The sequence below is a fragment of the Notechis scutatus genome, chromosome 3 (assembly GCF_049901735.1).
Source record: "Notechis scutatus isolate UNSWTSFEM ecotype Mainland chromosome 3, rNotScu1.2, whole genome shotgun sequence".
Lineage (NCBI taxonomy): Eukaryota > Metazoa > Chordata > Lepidosauria > Squamata > Elapidae > Notechis > Notechis scutatus.
The window spans coordinates 126352155-126378251 of NC_142011.1; the positions used below are offsets into that span (position 1 = coordinate 126352155).

At 37.0% G+C, this 26097-nt stretch overlaps 1 protein-coding gene across 1 annotated transcript in view; it reads left to right on the forward strand.

The window, feature by feature from the left end:
* The window catches only part of TRIO (trio Rho guanine nucleotide exchange factor), a 267208-nt gene that overhangs the window by 208467 nt on the left and 32644 nt on the right, over window positions 1–26097 (forward strand). Inside the window, exons 35-41 of the mRNA XM_026673423.2 lie at window positions 12155–12447; window positions 13224–13394; window positions 16442–16537; window positions 16943–17091; window positions 18115–18181; window positions 20306–20409; window positions 22182–22251. Coding sequence (XP_026529208.1) covers window positions 12155–12447; window positions 13224–13394; window positions 16442–16537; window positions 16943–17091; window positions 18115–18181; window positions 20306–20409; window positions 22182–22251 — 950 coding nt within the window. The remainder of the gene's footprint in view (window positions 1–12154; window positions 12448–13223; window positions 13395–16441; window positions 16538–16942; window positions 17092–18114; window positions 18182–20305; window positions 20410–22181; window positions 22252–26097) is intronic.

Below are 26097 nucleotides of genomic sequence, written 5' to 3' on the forward strand. Positions count from 1 at the left end.
ACTCCAAATCTCAACAAATAAATGCTCTGTCTTACATATTGGTAAAAAAATCAGAAAATAAAATACAAACTGAATAGTCAAGATCTTGTTGATGACCCAAGCTCTGTAAAGGACCTGGGAATACTCACCTCTAATGATCTAAGTGCTAGAGCTCACTGCAACTACATAGCCAAAAAGGCATTAAGAGTTGTTAACCTAATCCTACGTTGCTTTTTCTCTGGTAATATCTCACTACTAACCAGAGCATACAAAACATTTGCTAGACCAATACTCGAATACAGTTCATCAGTCTGGAATCCTTATCACGTATGTGATATTAACACAATTGAGAAAGTCCAGAAGTATTTCACAAGAAGAGTTCTCCACTCTTCTACCCGTTATAGAATACCTTACGCCACCAGACTCGAAATTCTAAAACTAGAAAACCTCGAATTACGCCGTCTTCGGTCCGACTTAAGCATGGTATATAAAATCATACATTGCAATGTCCTACCTGTCAATGAATACTTCAGCTTTAACCATAACAACACAAGAGCACACAACAGATACAAACTCAAAGTAAACCGCACCAAACTTGATTGCAGGAAATACGACTTCAGCAATAGAGTGGTCAATGTCTGGAATACTCTACCCGACTCTTTAGTCTCTTCCCCAAACCCCAAAACTTTAACCTTAGACTGTCTACTATTGACCTCACCCCTTTCCTAAGAGGTCTGTAGGGGCGTGCATAAGCGCACCAACGTGCCTACCGTCCCTGTCCTATTGTTTCTCTTATTCTTTTATTTTTCTTATATGTACCCATTTCATATATTCACAACTATGTATACACTTGTACTTATTATCTTGTAAACAATTGACAAATCAAATAAATAAATAAAATAAATAAAATAAATAAGTGTTAATACCGTTAATGCAGATTAACATTATTACATTACAGTTTAGATTACCTCAAATTAATCATTTAATGATTCATTAATGTAATTAATGAAGTATCCTGCTACGAATGGATCATATTTGTATAACTGTCACTGAGAGATGGGAAGTCAATAAGAAATGTAAAGTTTTTTTAAAAAATTCGAGAAACAAGACAGGGTAATTAAGAGTGCAAAACTGTGTTTCCTGAGCCATGTTGGCACAGTGGTTAGAATGCAGTACTGCAAGTTAATTCTGCTGACTGCCAGCTGCCAGCAGTTCGGTAGTTCAATTCTCAACAGCTCAAGGTTGACTCAGCCTTCCATCCTTCTGAGGTTGGTAAAATGAGAATCCACATTGTTGGGGGCAATATGCTGACTCTATAAACTGCTTAGAGAGGGCTATATAGCATTTTGAAGGGATATATAAGTCTTAAGTGCTATTGCTATTCCCCGTAATATTTCCTCCAACAATTTCATTTATAAGATTAGTTATCATTGGTCATTAGACATTTTTGGTGTGAATGATGGGAATTGTAATTCAGACCATCGGGACTGCAGCATATGGAAGGAGTTTTCAATTAAGCTTTTACACGTTTTGATGGGTCTAAGTTTCATTTTTGCACATTCAAGCAAGATCTGGGAGTCTCATTCTCTCCAGTTGAAAGAAATGCTATCTTTCTTCACTAAATAGCAAGTATGGAATATTTACAAATACATACAGCTTTTATTACATGACTGTATTTCAGGGAACTGGCACCATAGATTTAGCACATCTGGTTCCCACAGTCTAGATTTTCTGCTTCTGTTTCCATTATTTTCTGGACCATGTACATCCTTGTCCATGACACTTCCTACGCCTTTGGTTTGCATGTCAGACCATAGTGTGAGTCATACTTCCATCTGTGGTATTTATTGGCATGATTGATTCTAACTACATTTCAGATAAATTTATGGATTAAATGGAACATGCCTCTTTTCTCCTTGTATTTAACATTCTCTCCAGGGTGATGATCATGTGTAGGGATCCCTGGGAAAGGCCATTCAGGAAAAGAGGGTGAAGACTGGAATGCAATAAAGTAACTAATATAGCTGACAGAGTGGTGTAACTCTTGGATTTCAGCCAGCTCCTAAAGAAGCATATAGCCTTAGCTTTTCTGGCACAGATGGAAGTTGTTAAATGTGTTTCTTTAGACCTCACCAGTCGGCCAGAACAATGACTGCAAAATCTCTCCTGGAATGGAGCACATCTGGGACCGTAGGAAGGCATGTCTGAGGGTTAATATACTGCAGGCCCATATTTCCTTTCTACCTTCTCTCAAGAGCTCTTTTGTGCACGTTTTATAAACAGGAAGTTTAAGCTAAAATATCATGTAAGAAACCTGATTTTTTTTTTAAAAAAAAACTGTGTGTATATAAAGCTTACTAATTTTTAAGTCCATTATTTCTATATAATATTGATTTGCATTGGTATTGTACTCAATTTTATGTATTACCAAACGTAGCGTGTTTTAGACAACTGCAAGGCATTATAAGTTAAAATGTCTTAATATTTATATAGGCTAACAATGGGGGAAATCCCAGTGCAGGGAAAAATTTCACAGTAAATGGGGGGGGAGGGATTTGTTTCCCAGAGTCTTAATTATTTGCCCCCAATGTCATACTTAATGAGTGAAAGAGAACTGAAGAAGCATTGCAGATGACAAAACAAAAGAAGAAAATTGCCTTCAACAAATCTACCAGATTGGTAGAAATAGCCTAACAAAATTTATGCCTCGTTTCAGATTGTTGGGAAAAAAAGTAGAACCTACTCCTAAAATAAATATTTTTTTAACAGGATAATTTCTTGGCTCAGTGTTGACCAAACATAAAACATGCAGGAGAGAATGGAATATTGTTGCTTTAGGCTAATGAAAGTTTCTGCCAATTTGCATTCTCCTTTTTCTAGTAATTTCTATGTCCCCCTTGCAGAGAGAGTTCATGCCTATCACTCTAAACTATCTACCGTGTTTCTCCAACAATACGGCCTCCACCAATAGGAAGCCCCACCATGTTTTATTGGCAGCAGGTGAAATTAAGCCCCGCCCCCTAAATTAAGGCCTATTAAAAGCATGTGTTTCCCCGCCATTTCTCACATCATTCGTTAGAACTACATGAGGTGAAGAGAAATGGGGGGAAAGGGCAGGGGTGGGGGGGCAGAAAACTTGCCTTTAGGAGTGCCCTGCAGGTAGCCTAGGCTAGAATACCCTGATAGCTGATAGAAGCTCCCTTGAAGGCAGAATCACCAGCCACTTCGATCGGCCGGTAGAAGCGGCCTGGGGCGAGCGCGCACACACACTCCCCTCGACATGAGGTCGCTTCTATCTGCCCATCGAAAGCTCCTAAGGACACAGTCCCCAGCTGCTTCGGGCGGCGCGGTGCCCCTGTCCCCTCGCCTTTAAGGCAGACTTTTCCGTGAGGGAAGCTTCCTCCGGAAAAGAGTCTGCTTTAAAGGCGAGGGACAGGGGCAGCCGCGCCGCCCAAGCAGCTGGGGACTGTGTCCTTTAGGGAGCTTTGATGGGCAGATAGAAGCGGCCTGGCGGCGAGGGGAGTGTGGCTGGCGCCCAAGCCTCTTCTACCGGCCGATCGAAGTGGCTGTTGAATGCGCTTGGGAAGCTTCCCTCGCGGAAAAGAGTCTGCTTTAAAGGCGAGGGACAGGGGCAGCCGCGCCGCCCGAAGCAGCTGGGGACTGTGTCCTTTAGGGAGCTTTCGATGGGCAGATAGAAGCGGCCTCACGGAGAGATACGCGCACATGGGCCGCTCTAGGTGGGGGAGGAAATTAAGTCACCCCCAAAAAGACGGCCTAGCCGTTTTTTTAGGGGTCAAAAAAAAATAAGGGCCGGTCTTATTATGTGAGAAACACGGTAATTCACTGAATAGGATCCATACATTGGCAAAAAGAGTTTTACTCTGCATTTTGAGAAAGAGAACATGACACACACATCCCTGTGCTTCCCTGGTTGTGGGAGACTGCTAGGCAACTGAGGCGGTTCCATCTGCTCGTTTTGTAGCGAGTCCTGCTCATCCACGTAGGCCTTGACCTGTGTATCTGGGCTCTTTTCTCCCAAGTCTTCGAGGTTGAAGTTGAAGAAGGCGTTGTCGGCCATCTTCCGCCATGCTGCGGCCTGTACCGTCTTTGTTGTGGAGTTTCTTTGCCGTTTGGCCAACTCTAGTTTGGCCTGCGCTGTGGCCTGAGCTTTGGCCATTTCTGCCTGTTGACTGGCCTGGGCTTTGGCCATTTCTGCCTGTTGAGCCGCTATTTCTGCCTTCTGCCGTGTCACCTCATCTGTTGTGCATAGAGCTGTGTTTGCTACTGCAGCTTCTACTTCAGCTTCTGCAGCCTCGTTAGCATAACTTGCTGCTTTGGAGGCCTTAGATGTGCCACTGCACTGGGAGGAAGCTCTGGAAGGATGGTAAGAGCCGGCAGCAGAGAATTGGCACGAGACACTGGAACCTGCTGCAGATCTAGTGGGCTTGGGGTGGAGGGAGGAGGCTTTCTTAGAATGGTGCGAGGAGGCTGCTTGTGATTGAAGACTTAGTTCAGAAGTGGCCTTCTCCCTCGGTGTTTGTTCCTCCTGTAGTGCATCGAAGAGCATGGCCTGGAGGGAGTTTTTCTTCCTGGATGTAGTCTTTGCGTTCTTTGTTCGCCTCCTCAAGCATTGAATATGTTCTTGGAGCTCTGGGTCTTCCAGGTTCGACTGTATGTACTTAAGCTTACTTTCACTGTCTCTCTACCATGCGAGATGCTCCTCTATCTTTTTCTGTATTGGTAGGAGGCTTTTGAGGGGCAACTTGCTTTGGGGGGTATCACAGATCCTTACCAGCTCCATCCATGCATCTGTATGACAGCGATACTGCCTGGCCCAATCCTCTTTGAAGCGTGCCACCGCAGGTGAGGTAAGCTTCCTTACGTGAAACTTTTTGAAAGCACATTTAACTCCTTTCACAGCCCAGTGGACACCCAAGAAAGAAATAAGTTCTATCCGGTTTCCCCACCATATACATAAATCTGTTGCAGCATTCCTAATTTAACACTATAGTAGATTGCTCTGCAGCTACATCTGTTTACTATATAATCTAAGCAAGGTTGACTATCATATTGTTGTCTGAGGGAGGGACATTTGTACAAAAGTGCATGTAATCAGAAACAGTAGCTTTTTTTATTCATTATTTCTGGAAGGAATTTGATCAGATTGAGCATTAAATCAGGGGAAATCATACAACTCCCTCCCCTCTCAGTTTCCTCGTTGAAAGGGGAAAGAGTTGTGTAATGCCCCTGATTTTCCTTCTTACCGAAGATTGTTTTTGGATAAAGTGTATCATTAAAGTATATTCTACTCCACACACTGCAATAATTTATTAGTTAAAGCATGGAATTCTTGGCACATTAAAACTAAACAAGCCAAAGGAAGTATTTAGATGGAAGAAAACTCTTGTCAAATATACAAATCCTAAGCTTCGGTTTCCATCTGGAACAAGACCTGGGTTGGACCTTATTAACTGTATCATTTAAGACAATGCCTGTTTCTGTAATAGGGAGAGTCATTGCTCATAAGTAACATGAGGAGTATATGGTCATTGGTTTAACAAGCAATTCCTATAGGAGGAATAGATTCAGATTTCCTCTTGGGATGTGGATTTACATTAGGAACTCGTGCTTATTTCAAGGGAGTATGGAAAACATGGCAGTAACTTGGCAGCATGTTAACTTGTATAGATGAGTTTCTCTCTGTCCCTTGGCAAACATTGGCAAAGATCCTATGCAATTCTTGTGATTAAGATTAGTGAAAAACCAGCACTTTCCTGGGTACAGAATAATAAAAAATGTCGTGCAGGTAACAAACATGAGACAACTACCTCCTTTCCTTTGTAAATTGAGTGGCTTCCAGCCAGTGGAATTAAGAAATTATATAATGACTCGTAACTGTTGAATATACTCATGTATATTAACACTTCATTGGTTCTAAAGTTATAGTTTTTTTAAACATTGCCCTAAACATAAACAATATGTACCATCTAGTACATATTGTAGTTGATTGAACAGCACCTATTGAATTTATTCATAATAGCAAACCTGAGGTAGTCTTCTGTGATGTATAATACAGCCTGTTTCCTCCTTGTGGTTGTAGATTCCTGCCTTCTTCACAGGCTGCAGCATCATGCCAATCTTGGATCAACATGAAGGAGGCTTCATTGATTTTATAAATGGATGCAGGTGTTTTGATCTAGTATATAAAAATATGTGCCTTCAGGGCTACACAATCCAATGTGATTGTTAGTCATGTAGAATCTGGCTTGTAGTTAAGCTACATGTCAGAAGTAGGCAAAGATCCAATTAATATAATATATTAGTATGGCTGAAAGCATCCCTGGAAAGCTAATAAGCAGTAAAATGAGATCTATTTCTTCTTTAGCTTCAGGCGCTGATATATACATACCTAATGATATATAACAAAATATAAAGTACCAGTTCAATCAGTTGACCTCTTCATATTCTACTCATTTTATAGTTTTTAAAAAATCTTTTGCTTTTTGAAAAAAATATGAATTACTTGCTGTACTTCTGAACTTACATAACTTGCCAACCTGTATAAAACTTCGTTTTATGGGTCCTTTGCCATAGTCCTTGACTGGTCTAATGAAAATAATTCCCTGAATGCTTGGTGGTGTTTATTTTTCTATAGTCTTTGCAATATGTAACTTAAAGATATATGTAGGATCTGAGATTTCATAAAAAAGAATGGCTAGAATGGGCTAATGAGTTAATGGGTTTCTTCAATTTCTGAAATGCCCGAAGAAAAAAATGTGGTAGGCTGCACAGAATTGCCTTAGAAATAATTTTATTCATTTGGTTCTTTATTCCTTACTTTGTTCATTATAGTCATCTGGTTCACAGCAATGGATCATTGTTGACAACTGATTAATTGAAACATGCAAACAGTAAATTTGTTTAAAATAAATCATAAATCATACATTTTCACCAACAGCGTGAGAAATTCAGGAAATTAGATAATTGACAACTGTAAAATTATACAAGATGTTCAGAAAGCAAAGTAGCATACCTGATAAAGCTTGAGATCCATTTTCACTTGGTCCCTGTGTATTCAGAACATTCTTAACCAATACATTTTGCTTAAATTTTATTCTAAATAAAGTACACAAAATCATTCCAGTGGCAAATACATTTTGGTTAGTTGGAGGTAGTCTAGTGTTGTGGTTAAGGCACCAGGCTAGAAACTAGGGAACCATAATTTCTAGTCCCACTTTAGGCACAAAGCCAACTGACTGACCTTGGACCAATAAGATACACTCAGCTTTGGCAAGCAAGCAATTTTCGGAAAAACAGGAAGTGATGAAACAGGGCTAGTTTTCGGCCTGCAAAGCCTGCAGAAGCCTTTCTCAAGCCTTTGGGAGGCCGAAAAAGGGCTCAAACTGGCCAAAAATCAGCTGTGAGGTACGCGCATGCCCAGTGAGGTAAGTTTGCCTGCAGCTCTCGTGCTGGCACAAATGGCTCTGTGTGCCACCTGTGGCACATGTGCCATAGGTTTGCCGTCACAGATATATACTATACTATTTATTCAACTCATCCCATACTATACTCATCCATTTCACATACGTGAAACTGTGATTTACCTTAAAAATGAGCAAGAATGATAAAAAATAAAAACAACCAATGTTCTAAAACCACTATTAAAAATGAAATTAAATACAAAATATAACCACCATTAGCAAGTGAATGCAAACAGTATATTCCATTCAATACTGGTAGTCTTCAACCTATAACAACTATTCATTCAGCAACTGTTTGAAGTTACAATGATATTAAACAAGTGTTGATCATGATGGTCAGGGTTCTGGCCATCCAAGTATTCCCATGGTTCTGTGATTGTGATCTGAATGCTTGGCAACCAGTTTGGTTGCAATGCCCTACGGCCACATGATTGCCATTTGCAATTTTTCCTGTTGGTTTCCCTAGAAAGTCGATGGGGAAGCCAGCAGGGAAGGTCACAGGTTCTTAGAGTAAGTCTCTCCTACCTACCTCACTGTCCCCCAACCCCTCTGTGACTGCTCATATCATGCTGGCCATTTGCATACCTGAGTGGACTTTTTGTAACCCTCCTTCATACCCTCCTCAGACAGTGCTATACCTCTCTTGCACATAGTGTCACCCAACTCATACTTTGCTTCTTCCATACTCTTCCCAGCATTTCCACACACACACTTTTTCTCCCACCTAGCAGGAATCACTTACCTGTCTCTTGGCCTGGGACTTGCAACTTTAACTGATTTTGATAGGGGGAAACCAGCAGGAAATTGTTCTTTCCTAGTGACTATGAGATTTGGTACAATGATTCAATCATGATTCAATCATTGCTTAGCGACAGAAATCCCATTCCTAATTGTCTTTGTAAGTCAAGGAATACCTGCATAACCATTGGAAAGGTTAACTACTACTACCGGACCCCTAATCATGGTGGCGTAGCCATGTCTTCAGCCCCTTCCTAAAGGCCAGAAGGGCAAGGGGAAATCTAAATTCCAAAACTAATGTTGTACTGTACTGTACGATACTGTATTATACTGTACTACTATTCAGTACATTTTGCATTTTTGTTGGCTACTAATGACCCTCTGAAGGAAAGAAATGTTGCAGTGTAATAGATGAAGACATAAATGAACACCTCTGGATTTCAAGTTAACAATGACAATTAAGTTAATGTTGTTTCAGCTTAGCCTAAAAACCCGAGTGATTTAGAAAGTGGCCTGTTTCCCATGTAAACAAGAAAGGAAATGACTTCAGACTAAGTTCTGTCCAATACTTTCTCCAACTCTTACACTATTTAACTGTCGTGTTCTTCAGATGCAACAACTTCTTGCAACATTTGAACATCTACACAGGATAACTGAACAAAGACTTCATATATACGAACAACAATTGCTTATTGTTTATATAACATCATACAAACATATGCACGCACTTGCACACAAGTGCACATAGTTCAGCATTTTCAAGGTGCTTTTTATATGAAATGTATGATCTGTATTGTACTTTTAAGGTTTACTGATACTGTTTTCTTAATGATAGAAAATAGGACTTTAATAGTGTGACTGTAGTGACAAATTCAAAAAACAGCAGATTTAAACTTAATTTATTCTAATTTGCTTTCTTAGACATTACAAATATTGTAATATATATGTTATTATATATAATAAAAGTCCTATTTGCTATCATGAAGAGAAAAATATTAATATGTGTGTGTATATATCAGATTTAAAAAATTATGGATACTTGCTGCTTCTGAGAGGGAGGGGGAGAGAGGGGGGCAGGCCACCAGCTTATCCTGAAGGAAAGAAATAAAAGTAGTCAGCCTGCACTTGAGTTAATGTATCATGACATCCATGCGTCTTATGTACACCATGCTTAAATTTAATTTTCTTTCATGGTACCCTCTAAATAAAGAAAAGTAGGTTCATCTGATAAATTGAAATTTTTTTCTTCTTTTGCCTGCTAGCATTTGGGGGCCTGTGCTGCGTGCATGTCAAAGTCAATCCCCATTACTTTTAGTAATATATTCCTGATGTAAAAGATCTTGGGTAACAAGTAGGCTGTTTTATCAGATAGCATTTCCCTGAAATACTTCGTTGGGCTTAGATGCATTTAATCTCTGCATGTACTCACATAGAAGGAATGTCACATGAAAATAATTTGCCAAATTCTTGTAAATTGGCAGTTTCATCATGCTATCTTTTTCTGCAAGGTCCCTGACATTCTTTCCCTTGTTAAAGGATAATAAATGTTTCTATATAAAAAATTAAAATCAAAATGCTTCCTCATAATGATTCCTAGTAATGTCTTCCACGTTTTCATTAAATTACAAATTGATCTTATCATTGATTTAATGGAATAGAATGGCTTATTGTGCAATTTTTAGAAGGAACGTGTGATATTTTGTAGTAACAAACATTCAGTTGAGAAAAATCTGACTCTGTTTTATTTGCACTGCAGTTCCACAATTAAAGATAGACTCCCTGGTCTTATCTTAAGTAACTTGGTTGGAATACAACCAAGAAATGTAAGCAGCTGCTTTTGAAGCATCCAGAACCAAAAAAATCAAAGGCAACAATCCCAGATAACCAGGGTCATGTTTCTCAAGTTGAGAATGAACAGTAATCTTAGTTTGGCTGGAAAAGTAGCTTTCATTATTTGTTTTTGTTGTAGCTTAAGTACTCTGCTTCCCCTTCAGGTTTTTTTTAATGTGTATGGACTTTCTATGAACTTTGACCTCCATTTGCAGAGGCCCATATGGAGCTGTATTTCAAACCTGAGGAGACAGCAGCAAATTATCCCTTGGAGGGTTTATGGGCCATCTAAGCAAAAGTACTGTACATCCTTAAGTAATCTGAAAAAATGATAGGAAAGTCCCAAACGCTCATCTGGTGTCTGCACTGTTTAGTGGTGTTACAAATTTGGACAATACTTTTGGTTCTTGGTCAGATATGGGTTAACAAAAGGGAAAAATGTTTATTAATTTGTTATTTAATCAATGATTAAATGTTAATATAAATGCAGGAACAGCAACAAATCACTTTGCTCATGCGTTTGCATATAACAATTGGGCTGTATTTTCATAGCATAGCAACATCATTTTCTCCATCCAATCCCTTTTAGTGTGAAACCTTTGATTTGCTGAAACAAGTAACTTTCAATTTTGCCTATGTTGGTTGGGAGTACTGTGCGCTATAGTGTAGTAAAAGATTTTCCATTTCTGCCATGAAATGTGCCACTTAGCATATAATTTCATCTTGGAAGAAAAGGAATTACAACAATATAAAGATAAAGGATGGACGTATGAAAAGTTATTGAAGTGTGATTCCAGTGGGTTTTCCTTCCTCATGACTAATGCAAAAGAGATTTTTTAAAAATGATAAATTAGAGGGAGAGGGGAAAAGAGAGTTGCTTTTCTAAAGTCCTACCAGTAGCATGATTAAGACTACTGGAATTCAGAAATATCATGGAAGGGTATAGAATGCTTATATCCTTTATTACTTGCATCATGTTGATCCATATGAGAAGCTAGCTTTTAACCATACTCTTTCAAAGGATAGCCCTGTGAGTGTGAAAGGGGTAAAACAGATATTTAGTAGAAGAGCATTCAAATATATCAGTCTCCAATATATAGTCAAAAATAAAATTACATGTTATATTTTGTTGTTGCTGTACAAATGAGGTCCTTATCTGAATATCAGATTGTTGCTGGTGCATCAGTGAAACAAGCATTGCTGTACCAATGACATGGAATTAATTTATAAAAGACCATGTCATTTCCACAATATCTTTTCAAGCCTTGAAATAGTGCATAACATTATAAAGCAAACACATTCCTTCAAAATCAGTTAATTATTGCACAATGATGAAGGTACATTGAAATTCTCACAATGGAGGAATAGATTATAAAGATGTCAGAAATGGCAAAACTGTCCTCTTTGGTACAACAACAAGGACTTTTATAAAAGACTGGAACTAGTAGGAAATGACAGAACCCTTTTATAGATTTTTTTATGAAAATTGAAAAAAGTGAAGTGTGGTTTTTTTACAATTAAAAAAGGACTAAAGGACTGGAGAAAGCTTGTAACCAAGGAGGAGGAGAGAGAATGAGCTTGTTTGTAACTATTGTAAAGAAAGTTGGAATTTGTATATTTACTTGTTTCTTTTAAGCTATTTTTCTTTCTTATTCTACTTTGCTTTTTGCATTTTTCTTTCTCTTTATTTCTTTCCCTTTTTCATATTTTTTTCCTTTAGTTTGCTTTTTACGTGTATAAAAATCTTAATCAAAACTATATTTAAATAATTGTGTTTTAGATACTTGTATTTTAAGGATGGCTTATAAGATCATTCCATCATGAGTTAAATACATTCCTTCATAACATACAAAGAACCATAGTTATGAGCCATCTGGTTGCTAGCTAATATGTCAACGAAGGAATCCTTAGAATGGCAAAAGTATCAAACAAATTGTAATATGCATACAAACTGGTATTTATATAACTGCTACCGTAGCAACTAATAATAGAGTTTCATAATGATTATAGTGAGAATGCATACATTTTTTTAACTTGCTTTAGGAAAATAAGTGTTTTGTAAAGCAGTTATTACACCCCCCCAGTTATTTCTTTCTTGTATTTTCATTGTTTTTTCTCTTTTTCAGATTCTCTTTCAGTTTCCAGCAATGATGCAAGTCCTCCTGCATCAGTAACATCACTCCAGCCCCATATGATTGGTGCACAAAGCTCTCCTGGTCCTAAACGCCCAGGCAATACCCTGAGGAAGTGGCTCACTAGTCCAGTGAGGCGACTTAGCAGTGGAAAGGCAGACAGCCATGTAAAGAAACTGGCCCACAAACATAAGAAGAGCCGTGAAGTCCGCAAAAGTGCTGATACCAGCTCACAGAAGGACTCCGATGACAGTGCAGCTACACCCCAAGATGAAACTCTCGAAGAGGTAGGTGGTTTTTGTTACCTTCTTGTAAATAATTGCTTTCACTACATCCACTTTTTTAACAACAAAAAAAAGGAACTCTTAACAAGCCATTTGTTTCGATATATTCCATAGCAGTCTTCCAGAAACAGCTATATCTGGCTATTTTCATTCTCCAAATTATCTGTTTTTATTGATGATGCCTCTGTCAAAAATATATGACTAATGGCCCTGCAGGTTATTAAAATAAGCATTAATTGTGCATCTAGATCCATGATGGTGAACCTATGGCACGCATGCCACAGGTAGCATGAAGAGCCATTTGTGCGGGCACGCGAGCCCCAGCCAAACTTACCTGCACTGCGCATGCGCGCGTCTCCCAGCTGATTTTCGGCCCATTTGAGGCCTTTTTCAGCCTCCCAGAGGCTTGAGGGAAGCCTCTGCAGCCTTTGGAGGCTGAAAAACAGGCCCGCTTCATCGCTTCCAGTATTTCTGGAAATATCGGAAGTGACAAAATGGGGGCATTTTTTGGCCTCCAAAGGCTGCAGAGGCTTCCGTCGAACCTCTGGGAGTCCGAAAAAGGCCTCAGACAGGTCAAAAATTAGCTGGGAGGCATGCACATGTGCAGTGCAGGTAAGGGGGCGGGGGGATCACACAAGCAGATGCAAGGGGCAAAATAAAAAAGTGCTATGTTTCAGGAATACTGGCCATTTGTATTTGGGTATTTCAAATATAAAGGTATCAAGCACTTTATACATCATTGATCTAACCAATAAGCATGAATATGATTCTCTTTGCAGAGAGGCCGGAATGAGGGCTTGAGTAGTGGCACCCTCTCCAAATCATCTTCATCTGGTATGCAGAGCTGTGGAGAAGAAGAAGGTGAAGAAGGAGCTGATGCTGTGCCACTTCCCCCTCCAATGGCAATCCAACAACATAGTCTGCTTCAACCAGACTCACAAGACGATAAGGTAAAATGGGTGGCGAGACCTTCTCTGGCAGAATAGGGTGGGGGAATAACTGGTTCTCAATGGTCATGGCCTATTGTCATGCCAACTGGATCATGCCCAAAGACCCCAGTTTTCTATGGTGATAAAATACTGGACAAGAAATTTTGTAGAAATTATTCAACTTAAGCCGATTTATATAAGTTTTTCCTTTCATTCAGCTGTTGCACATGCTTTATTCTAGTTTTAATATTATATGCACCAGCTGAAGACTCCCTATACTCTTTTAAGTAGATTTTGATATAGTGGAGTTGCATGCAGTTCAAAAACATGCTTTCGTACTTAATATATACTTGTGAATAACAAATACCTCTTGCCTTAATTGGTTTGTTAAAATGAGTTTCCATTGTACTCAGAATTAATTTTACAATGTGAGCTCTTGGGTTGTCTATTTTCTTGGCAAAGTGCCATCATTCTCAGAAAGCCAGACATTTTCAACAGTTGAGTGTATGGGCTTTTTATTTCCTACTTTGCTTTTTGGAACTCTTGTGGGTTTCTCTTATGGATGTTAATCATTGCTAAGGTAACCACATCCTTGATGGTGGAGGGAATTTCCTGCATATCCGCTGAAAAAGACTCCCATGATATATAGAATGATGACAGAATCTGCAGTACAGTGTTCTTAGACATTAATAAAAAAATCCCTAAGGCTTAAAATCCTTTCTGCTCTTAGTTAGCTTATTTAGAAAAATCAAATATTTTGGCTCAGATTCAGATCTTGCTGCAGTAGCTGCAAGTGTATAGAATAAACCCTATTTGACAAAGAGTACATCCATACTCTTCTCTGAGATGAATAATGTTTCCTATATGCAGTTGTGCCATGTATTTCACAGGCATACAATATATATCGTACATACATTTTTCACAAGGAATCCAGCTGAAATGTTAAATATTAGAAATTATTTTAACCTTTGTCTTTTATCTCTTCCATACAGAGCTTAGGAACCAATCTGAGATACACAGATTTCTCAGCTTTCCTTCACTATCTCTATTGCCTCATAGTATTAATATTAGTGTGTATAGCAGAGATGTTCTAATTTTAGTGTGCATGGACATACAAGGAGGAAAGCAGTATTTTAACAACACTTCCACTCTGAAGATTAATTTTATATTACAAACTCCTTCCATGAAAAAAAGTGTTGATTTGTATAGATCTTCCAGCAGATGAACGTTGGTTACATTTTGTAAAAGAGAAATTTCCATTTTTTGTGGGTTAATAGCACTTTAGCACATGCCTTTTCAAATCAACAAATGTACAATAGTTTCATTTATCAATCGCACATTTCTCAGATACTTGCTGAAGAGCAAAAATGTAGTCTGCATATACTTGCCAGCATAAAACCAGACAACAGTTGCTAAGTTTTGCTTATCATTGCTTCTTGTACTTTTCAATCAAAATTCTGCTAAATAACCTTTCCTAGCACATTTAACAAACTAAAATCCCTATAGATTTTGCATTCATTTTTTGCTATACTTCTCTTTACATAGGGAAACAATTATTTCAGTCTTCAGTCAGAGATGCTAACCAAGTCAGACAACTACTCCATAAGCAAACTACATTCAAATTTTAATATTACTGAATATGTCTAAATCTGGACCATTGCCATTTTACAAGATTCTTACAGCATTTTTACCTTGTTTTCATCATTTGATACAACTATTGTAAACATTTGTTTCCATTCCATTTTTGACATACAGTATTGCCTTCTATATTAACTATGAGGATAAACTGATCAGTCTGTACACTCAAGAACAATCAAAGCTCAGCTTTACTCTTAAGCATGCTTTTGTGAAGCAACCCAAAATCTCCAATCTAGAGACTAGCTTATAACTCAACATATTATTACAAATATCACACCAGGTAAATGCAGTAACATACACAGATACAGTAACATATACAGTAAAATGCAGTAACATACACAGATCTGTCAATCTATGATAATTTGTGTCTCAACAAATGAAGACTTGTGTCATTGGAAGGCACTTGCATTGTCTATGGTCAATCTGTTTAGTAGTGCTTTATAAATAGCTTTTTATAACAATTGCTAAAACACTTGCTGTGCAGTATTTTTTTTCTTTGATTTTTCTTTTTTTCTTAAAAAATCACCTTTATTTAGCATCATGTTGCTTTTTTGTTCTTTTGGATTTGGCACAGTTTCTGTGATTTCTTGTAAATCTTCCTTTTCCTTTGTCCCCATCCAGCTTAAGCTGTTTAATGCACACTAAAATTTATTTAGTATCTACATTATGGGACAGCCAATCTTCCAAAGATAAAGATGCACAACATTCCGTATTCTGAAATTCTTGATTATTTTTAAACTTTCTGTATACTAGTGGAAAAAAAACCTTAAAATATTTAGCCCGTGGGACATTCATGCTGTGCTTCCACTATGAAGTGAGCCTTATATTTCTTGTGTGTACAGTTACATAGGAATAAATGCAGTCTGCAGTCAGACTTGTTTATTTACTAATCCCTCCAATCTCTTCCCAAAAGCTTCCTCTGGCCATACCATTTCTCATTATTTGCAGCCAGAAATTAGAATCCTGTAATTTTTGAGGTTAGAGATCTCCCAGACTTCTGTTTCATGTTTATGATGTTAAGGAATCTCATCTATATGAGTTCTACTCCCCTTTAGATGTTCAATTTTAAAGAAGTTTCACTCTGACCCACAGATTCTTTATGTTTAGTTCTTTTCTGTGCTGCTTCATGTTAATATGGAATTTGGGGTGGATGAGGAAACCAATATAATTAGTTTGAATAATAATACAGAAAGATTAAAAGATTCTTCACAGGCCAATTGTACCTTACCATTGCCAAATGGTAATCAAGGAGTACAAATAGGTGAGAGATACGGAGACTATAACATTTACAAGTAACAGGATTTGCTTAAAACAAACTGTGCTTCTTTGAAATGAAATGAACTATTCATTTCAAAGATATTAAAATATTTATTGGGTAAGCTGGTTTTCTCACTTTATCTCCCCATCTCAATCTTAATTCCATTCTGTAGACATCTTCTCGTTTATTGGTACGTCCTACCAGCTCAGAAACCCCCAGTGCAGCAGAGCTGGTCAGTGCCATAGAAGAGCTTGTAAAGAGCAAAATGGTGAGTGCTCTTTTTTATTGTTGTTGTTGTTTACTGCTTCTTGTAGAAAGCTCAGACTTGCTTATGTGGTATATTATCTAATGATATTAATTAAGAGACTATGAGAATCTTACTTGATCTAAATAAAAATGTGCTATCCAGCATTAGGGTTTTTCCCCTCCCAACTATATCACCATCCAAATAGCCCTGGGAAAAATAAATTTAGAGGGAAAGCTTTTTAACCCCCCTGGAGTAATTTTTTTAATTTATCTAATAGTAAAAATTAAAGTAGCATGTTTGTTAAAATAATGATAGGCTATGTATTATTGATAGTTAAATATTGTGTGTCATCTAGCTACTGCCATATTACATTTGCATTGCATACAATGTAAAGGAAATAATAATTGATTTTCAACTTGGTCTTAGGCTCTAGAAGACCGCCCAAGTTCATTGATGGTAGACCAGGGTGACAGTAGCAGCCCATCATTCAATCCCTCAGACAACTCACTTCTTTCTTCCTCATCACCCATTGACGAGATGGAAGAACGGAAATCCAGTTCTTTAAAGAGGCGACAGTAAGATTAGACTATCAATTTCTTTAAAGTGTGTCAGTTTAAAGTCTTTAAGGTTGTTTTCATTCTTCTCTAAGACAAAATTAAACGATCAGTTTTTTTGAAGACTTTGCCATATTTTGAATGTCTTTTATTATACATGACCAGACTTTTTTTAATGCTTTCAAATGGATAACAAAGAGATGGATTGATTTTTAAGATTTTTGTTCCATCCTATATCTGATGAATCAAGACTGCATATATAAAAACAGAAATTTCACCATTAAAATTGCCCTTTCAAGTACAATAATTAACATTGCACATTAAATAATGGCGATAGCATCACCAATTGAAGAACTAAAGCAGAACTCCCTTAGCAAGGTTTGGATCTTACAGCTAATACGTTTAGCTTTTAGTATTCTTCAGTTTTGCTCAAATGATAACAGGAAGGATCAAGAATGCACTTATAATACGTCTACTTGTAAAATAAAGTAATATATAAAATCCAATAGGCATAACAGTTTTTATACATTCTTAAAATGAATTTTAGGTTGGGGGGGACGGTTATATTTAGGAATATCTTGTTGCTTATTCTTTTTTTTTTTTTAACAAAAGCTCCTGAACAGTTACATTTAGGAATATCTTGTTGCTTATTCTTTTTTTTTTCTTTTTTAACAAAAGCTCCTGATCTTGTACTGAAATCTTCATAGTCTTCATTGCAAAGACTACACCCAAGTATCTTCTTATTTGAAAACCAGTTTCTTTTCCAACAGTCTAGAGGGGATAGAATGATAGATTAAGGACCAATGATATCAAATATGAATCTAGCCCAAAGCATGAGAGAATAGCCAGCAATGTCATCAGGATGGGAGTCAGAGAGATCTATGGGAGGAGATCATTTTGTTAATTTCTTATTATAACAACCAGACAGTTCTTCCTTGCGTCTTCAAAAATATACCTTATCTCTCTAGTTATAAATAGTTCTTAATTTATCAATTAATAGCTAAAATCATCTCTCTGTCATTTTAATTGTTCATAATTTTACAGGTATGTGCTACAGGAATTAGTGGAGACAGAACGAGATTATGTGAGAGATCTTGGCTATGTAGTAGAGGTATGTCTATCCTTATCTGAGCAGATTGGTTTTAATTTTTGTCAAATCAGAAGCATGAATTTACCCTTCCTCTCAATCCAATCATCTTTAGAAGACATTGTTAGCAATACAGGTAGTCCTGTATAGTTTGTTTAGTGATGGTTCAAAGTTACAACAGCACTGAAAAATGTGAATGACCGTTTTCCATAGTTACAACCTTTCTCCATGATCATGTGATGAAAATTCAGATGCTTAGTAGCTGGTTCATATTTATGACCTTTGGTGTGAGCCAGGGTCATGTGATCACCTTTTGCAACTTTCTGACAAGCAAAGTAAAAGGGAAACCACATTCACTTCACAACCATGTGAGTAACTTATCAACTGCAGTGATTCACTTAACAACTGTGGCAAGAAAAGTTGTAAAATGGGACAAAACTAATTAAATGTCTCACTTAACAACATAAAATTTAGGCTCAATTGTGGTCATAAGTTGAGGACAACCTGTACGTTAAGAAAACTATTTTAATTTGTTTTTAATGAAGTTCACTAGTCCTTTTGGTTAAAAATAAAATCAGTTAAAATTTGCAGTCACTGGATTTTCTGATGTTGTTGGAATGCTATCCATAATATTTCAAAAGAAATTATTACTTACTGTCAGTATAACTGTTTATAGATATCTAGACATGTAAATTTCAAAACTTGGCAATAATTAATTTCCATTCCAACACAAGACTAGCATTGCATGGTGTTTATTGACTCTGTGGCAAAATAAGTCGTTGAGTGTTTAGAACTGGCTTGATGTACAGTAATATTTGTAGTTAAGGACTCTGTTGAATCCTTGTGTAGGAATATAAGCAATGAAATAACTGACAGCCTTGGTGTTTTAGAATGGACAGCTGAAGCATATTTTAATCGTTGTGTGTGTTAATAAATACAAGAATCCTTGAATGAAGAAACAAGTTTAAAAGCAGCTAACATTTGGGAAGTTAATTAAAACTGGGCTGATTACAGGTATACACAAGTTCTCACACATGTCTACTATAGAGTTTTCTAGAATTAAATTATATATTTATCAATTTTATTATTTTATTGGTATTCACTGTTAAATTTTTGATTTGGAGAATCAGTATTGTTCACTGCCTCAGTGATATTATGGCTATAATTTTTTTCACTCAGTGATATTATGGCTATAATTTTTTCCACGTAATAATGTATCTGGGTATGTTCACAGAAAAACTGTTCATAGAACTACAAGCTTCTGAACACTGAAAAGCATAGAGCTATAATCATAAAATTATTGATTCTGAGCAGATATAATTTGATTCAGAATAAATATCTAGTAGATTTCCTATGTACTCATGTAGGAGAATTATAGACACAATTAGAATTATTAGCTGGCCCAAATTGTCAGGCTAACTAATTTGCCAAGCAGTTACAAGTGTAGATAGACTGACAGATAAAAGTATATGCAAGTAGTCCTTGACTTATGACCACAATTGAGCCCAAAATTTATGTTGTTAAGTGAGACATTTGTTAAGAGTTTTGCCCCATTTTACAACCTTTCTTGCCACAGTTAGTGAATCACTGTACTTGTTAAATTAGTAACACAATTGTTAAGTGAATCTGGCTTCCCCATTAACTTTGTTTGTCAAAAGGTTGCAAAAGGTGAACACATGACCCCAGGACATTGCAACCGTCATAAATAGGAGATGGTTGCCAAGCATTTGAATTTTGATCACATGATCACGGAGATGCTGCAATGGTTGTAAGTGTGATAAATGGTCATAAGGCATTTTTTTCAGTGATGTTAACTTCAAACAGTCACTAATGCCCCATTTTTGGTTGTCTGCCTTGTGCAGATTAGAATTATTGCTTTTATTTATACTGGCTAGGAAATTTGCAAATTGTAGGTTAAAATGTCACTAGCTTGATAAAAGGCTTGGATAAGGTAAAATTTCATATCCAGCACAACAGCATTCCACAACAAATAACTTGTGTAAGATCGCCATGCATCATTTTTCTATAAAACATTTTTGTAAAGTTTAAGCACACATCTGTGAACAGCGAATGGAATAGTACAAATTTAAGCATATCTGCAGATAAATAACAGGGCCCTTATTGATTTTTCTTGCTAATTTATTTTAGGGTTATATGGCACTCATGGAAGAAGATGGTGTTCCTGATGACATGAAAGGAAAAGACAAAATTGTGTTTGGCAACATTCATCAAATATATGACTGGCACAGAGAGTATGTATGCTTTTTATTTTTGAATAAATTTCATACTGTTTTTAACCTTGCAAGACTCACTGAAGAGTAAACTAACTCAAACATTACAAGATACCATGTTGGAAAAATATTTGGATGGGCTTGAAAGATGATAAAGGCAAAGAAGTGACTTCTTTATTTGATATGTTTTTGTTTTATCAAAATTGAGTCCAAATTTACCTGCAGATAGCCATTATGTCACAGTAATTATTTTTAATTTGTACAGTTCCACAGAAGTAACAATCAGATGTAACCAAAAGTATTGGTACTCCTTCACTTCTCCCCCCCCAAAAAATCCCAAAATTGCTATGATATAATTTGGAAGTGATACAAATAAATGGCATCCACCATTCTTTATTTTGTAATCCACGGGTATCAAACTCACAGCATCACATTGCCATTGTGACATTTTGCAACGTTTTTCCCATCCACAGAGCTGAGGTGGGCATGACCTGTTCATGATGCATCCAGCTTATGGGCCACCAGTTTGATAACCCGGTTGTAGTCCGTAGAACTGACACTTTATTTTGGTGTATTATTCTGGAAAATAATAAAACATATAAAAGTGACATTGTCAGTTAGACATTGATTATCAAAAGAAGCACAGTTGTTTACTTTCAGTAAATTGCTATTCAGAATAAAGACCCTGCACTTGGCATGAATTTTCCGGAGCCCAAGAGCAGATCAAGCTACTCTGTGCAGATCAAGATTAGCATGGAGATGTAGATAATTCAAGCTGGTTATTAGTGTAACTCCCTGTGTAGATTTCCAAGTCCCAGAATTCTCAGAAAACCTAAGCTGGCTGGGAAATTTTGGGAGTTGAAGATCATGCATGTATCAGGATGATGCTTCAATAGCTACCCATTATTCCTTATAACCTATTTCTATTAGGCATCCTACACAGCTTTCATCAGGATCACCCTCTACTTATGTGAATTGGTCAAAATCCTTTGGATATACAATAACATTTCTTTTAACTGTGGGGAGGAACTTTTATTAAACTGACAGATTTAGCTGAAAATTTAAGTCCCCCCATTTTATAACTGAAGAAGTCTGCCATAGAGAACATTTCTATTTTGAGACCCAGTTAGCATTTGGCCCCTGGGCTGAATATATGAAAGAGAGATATTGGAAAGTCTACAGGTAAAAATAATTGTCTGATGAACTAATCACACTCAAAAGGCATTTCACAGGGGATTTGGCTGTCTGAAGAATTTGTATGTGAAAGAACTTTATTACCATTATTATTAGATCTCAAAATGGCCACCTGTCTCTCCCTTCTCTTTTAATATGTCTGTGAATGAGTGATGATGACTTCTTAATAGATAGGTCTTGGACTAGATCCAGTTGTTAGCTTTTAGTATAAGCTCTTGAGACTTTATTTATTGAAGGTAATTTTTCCCCTTAGCATGCTGATTAAAGTTAATGGTTCATTTTGTTTTTATTTTATTAGAGGTAGGTAAGAGTGAATTCCTGATGTGTTTAGTACTACTAGTTCTACATGAAAAGAAGGAAACATTTGCTACTTGATTCTTGTTTGATATAACCCAGTTTCTCATGGAGCATCTTATGTAGGAAAAATTGCTGTTTAATCAACTCCAGGCAGGGTATCTCAGATGTATTCTCCACATGTCTTCATTGTAGTAATTGATATTCTTCACTGGAGCAAATATAATGAATCTATTTTGAAACGATTACATCTTGCCCTATTCAAATAAACAAAAAGTTTTGTTTTTGTGTTTTTTTCTCTGCAGTTTCTTTTTAGGAGAATTAGAGAAGTGCCTTGAGGATCCAGAAAAATTAGGATCACTTTTTGTTAAACATGTAAGTTTGAACACCAAATTTGCATTTTTAGGTACAGAACCTTTTTTAAACTAAGCAAAAATGTTTTAAAATGCAGAGTAAACAAACAATAGTTTGGCAGCACAAATATGTACATTTGTGTATATGTGAATATATATGAGATCCAAGAGAGGAATACAAACATTTTAAATATCAGGATTCAGTATTTTGAACAACATTTGAATAGAGGAAGGGAATATACTGAGCAAAATTTAGTTAACATAAGAATGACAATTTATAAAATGTTATAAACGAAGGAGAAGAGCAACAAAGATGATTAGGGGACTGGAGGCTAAAACATATAAACATATTGCTGGATTGGGTATGCCTAGTTTAATGAAAAGAAGGACTAGGGGTGACATGATAGCAATGTTCCAATATCTAAGGGACTGCCACAAAGAAGAGGGAGTCAACCTATTTTCCAAAGCACCTGAAGGCTGTACAAGAAGCAATGGGTGGAAACAACAGAGAAACAACACAGAGAAATTTCCTGACAGTAAGAACAATTAATCATTGGAACAACTTGCCTCCAGAAGTTGTAAATGCTCCAATACTGGAAGATTTTAAGGAGAAATTGAACAACAATTTGTTTGAAATGTCTGAGCAGGGGGTTGGACTAGAAGACCTCAAAGGTCCCTTCCAATTCTGTTATTCTAGATATTAAGGATATTTTATCATTTATAGGTTATCTTCTCAATCAGTCACCCACATATTGCCCCCTTTATTCATATGCAAAATAAAAATCTTTGTACTACTTAATGGTATAATCTTCTTTTGCTTTATTTATTTTTCTTGACTTTGTGAAAGTGGCAGGGCATGAAAACCTTGAAAAAAGCTAGGGATTCACAATCCTCTTGGTTCATAAGTGATCTTTTAGGAACTGTCATAGATTTTCATGTTGAATCTTAGCAGAGAGTAATATGGGCAATCAAAAATTAGGAGTAAAAAATTAAGATTGATAGGCATTTTTGAATTGTAGTAATCCAAAACCTATGAAATATTTTCTTTAAAAAATGTTACTGGGTATTCTTTATACTGAAAATGAACTTTCAGGCTTCCTTTCTGGGCATCTAGCAGAGCATAGTAAAGTGCAACGTATTTAATAAAAATTAAACATTTTGTACAGAACCAGTGTCCAATCTCAGCTGTGAAAAAAAATCTAACAAGTATATCTTGCAAAAAGTCATACATTTACATTGTAATTAATCTGTATGATTAAAGCTGTAAAGGACCTAAAGATATTTCCTTAAGGAGGAGGCCATTACTGAAGTCTTGTTCCAGTAATTAATCTAAAGGCAGGTTTTGAAAAGGATATAAATACTCTCTGCCTGGAGGGACCAAGGGGATCTTCTTTCCTCAGTGTTTCTCTTCATGCTCACCAACAGCTGATTTAAGACCCAACTACCTAGTAATTCTACTTATTGCAGAGAAGTTGGAGGAAGATATCCTGAGCAGTCAAGAAGACAGGGATGGATAAAACTCCTGCCAAGAAGACTCCTTCTCATCTCTGGGGGCTGGCTGAAAAAGCTGCCTGCCAAAGGATTTCAGCTTCGTGACTGCTTGGATTTCAGCATTTCAAGCAGGCACAGAGCTGAAATCTGTGGGTAGGCAGGTCTTTTGTCTGGGCTCCAGAGATGAGAGAAAGCTGAAATCTAAGCAGACTTCTCAGCTCCTGAGTGGAGAGTCAGCATGATGAGGAGGAATGTCTCAGGGATGAGGGAGGGCTCTACGCTGTGTCTCTGCTAAAAATCCTGTTTGAATTTTGGCAGAGGGGATTTTCAGTTCCTGAATGGAGAGAGATACATGTAGCCCTCCCAGATTGTCACACACACACCCCAGATACCTGAGACTCTGTCCACTTAATGACCTGTGAGATCACTTCATGACTGCTTTCCATCCAAAGTGTGATCATGAGTCAAGGACTATTAGTATCTATCTAACACAATTTCATCTTTTCTGGAGACATTTTTTAAAAAATACGTCTTTCTTTGCTATCAGACTTGGTTCGCTTGAGTCTTAAGTGGTGCAATTTAAAGAAATCAGCTTACATTGTGTAGAAATTAGATTGTATTTGTTACAGTCGTTTAGTTAGCAGAAGATAGCATTCTTTAGCTGATAGGGATCTGCTAGATTTCCTCACATTGAGAAAGAACTGAACAGATGGAAAGGTAGCAAGATCCCACCTGGTTAGAACATCTGAAAGTTCCATGATTGCCACTACTCTGTGGGAAAGAAAAGCTGGAAAGCATTTGAAGCTTTCCCCTTTCAGTTTTTTAATGTCAAATCTTTGACTTCTATGAAAATAGAAAGGGGGAACAACAAGAAAGAACAATAAAAGTCCGCTATTGGCTCTCTTCCGTGTAAATCTCTCCAGCATTCCTTGACAAGTCATTAGGGAACTTTCAGCATCCTAGAGTGCAAGTTAAATTATCTAAATTGCATAGCATAGGCTCATCTGCACATTCTGTTTGCCCCAGCATGGAGATGTTTCTGCAGAGTAGAAAAGCCTGATATCACCTGCAACATGCCTCTATTTTTTTCCGGGAAAGCAACCTCTACTTTGTCTTTTCTTACTCCACATCAAAAATATGTTATCTAACTTCTAACAGTTCATTTTGTTATAGGCAAATGCCTTCTCCATCTGGTTAGTATTTGCTATAGCAGGCATATAGCCCTTCTCTTTGGCTATTAGTTGCTGCCCCTTGCAGGCATTTTGTCCTGAGTTCCTGGATTGACTGTTTCTTTCAGAAGTACTTTCCCACATAAAGCTCAACCAATGATAGTCTGTCAGAGAAATTCAGTGAACCTCTGGACTTTCTATCCACACATAATTTTTTTAGGTTTTTCACTTTAAAAAAAAAAAATCAATCTACAAACAAATTGATGGAACGGTAGACTGCCTTTCATCCTCTCTTGTTGATGAATGGTAAAATGCTGGGTTGGTACTGACTAGAATTCTGCCAGTTTCCCTTTCTATCTCTGAAGTAAATGCAGAATGATAAACTGTCTGCAGACCTCTGTTAAGATTGGAAAAGCCCTGTCCAAAGCGGAAGGGGAGTCATGGAAAAGGTTGGCAAATGGAAAACACATGTTCTCATAGACCACCCTCAGAAAGGAATTCAATAAGAGGCTTGCTTTCCCTACACAGGTGGAAGGGATAAAGAAACGGGAATCATCATTTGGGAACTATGATAACTACTGTCCAGATACAACATCTGGCCACTATTAAGGACAAAGCCTTGAAATCCAGACAGCAATTTCTCTAGCTTAATTTCCAGCCAAATTCAACAAAAGAGGCAAACAGCTTACAACTGATGAGCTCTTACTTAGCTTGAATTAGATTTTCTGGCAACAAAACCATTTTGGTTTTTTGTCTGATGACAAAAACTGGTTATTAAAACTGTCATTGTTCCTGGGGTTTTTTCCCCTCATATTGTGAGCTCCAAATATCTCAGTGCCTAGAAATTTGTGCAAATGGTTGCTCAGTTTATTATGAATATCTAACTTAATTGGCAGAGGCTATTGTCAATAAGATAACAGTAGTAACTATAGAAGTTGAGGCTGTGTAGAATGTCCTTCATGTTTTCCCATTTAGAGAAAATGAAAGTGTACATTAGACCTTTCTTTGGCTCTCACTGAAAACATGCTATAAAATCTAAGGCAATATATGAGCTGGTGACCAGCAAAATGTATCTGGAAAAATTTCCCTCAGAGCAAAAAGTTGGGAAATCAGTGTTTTGACCATATGCATATATACATATATCTATATATCTAATCAGTTCTGCAATTTATTAAAATTAATGACAGTTATGTTCATATTTTATTTTC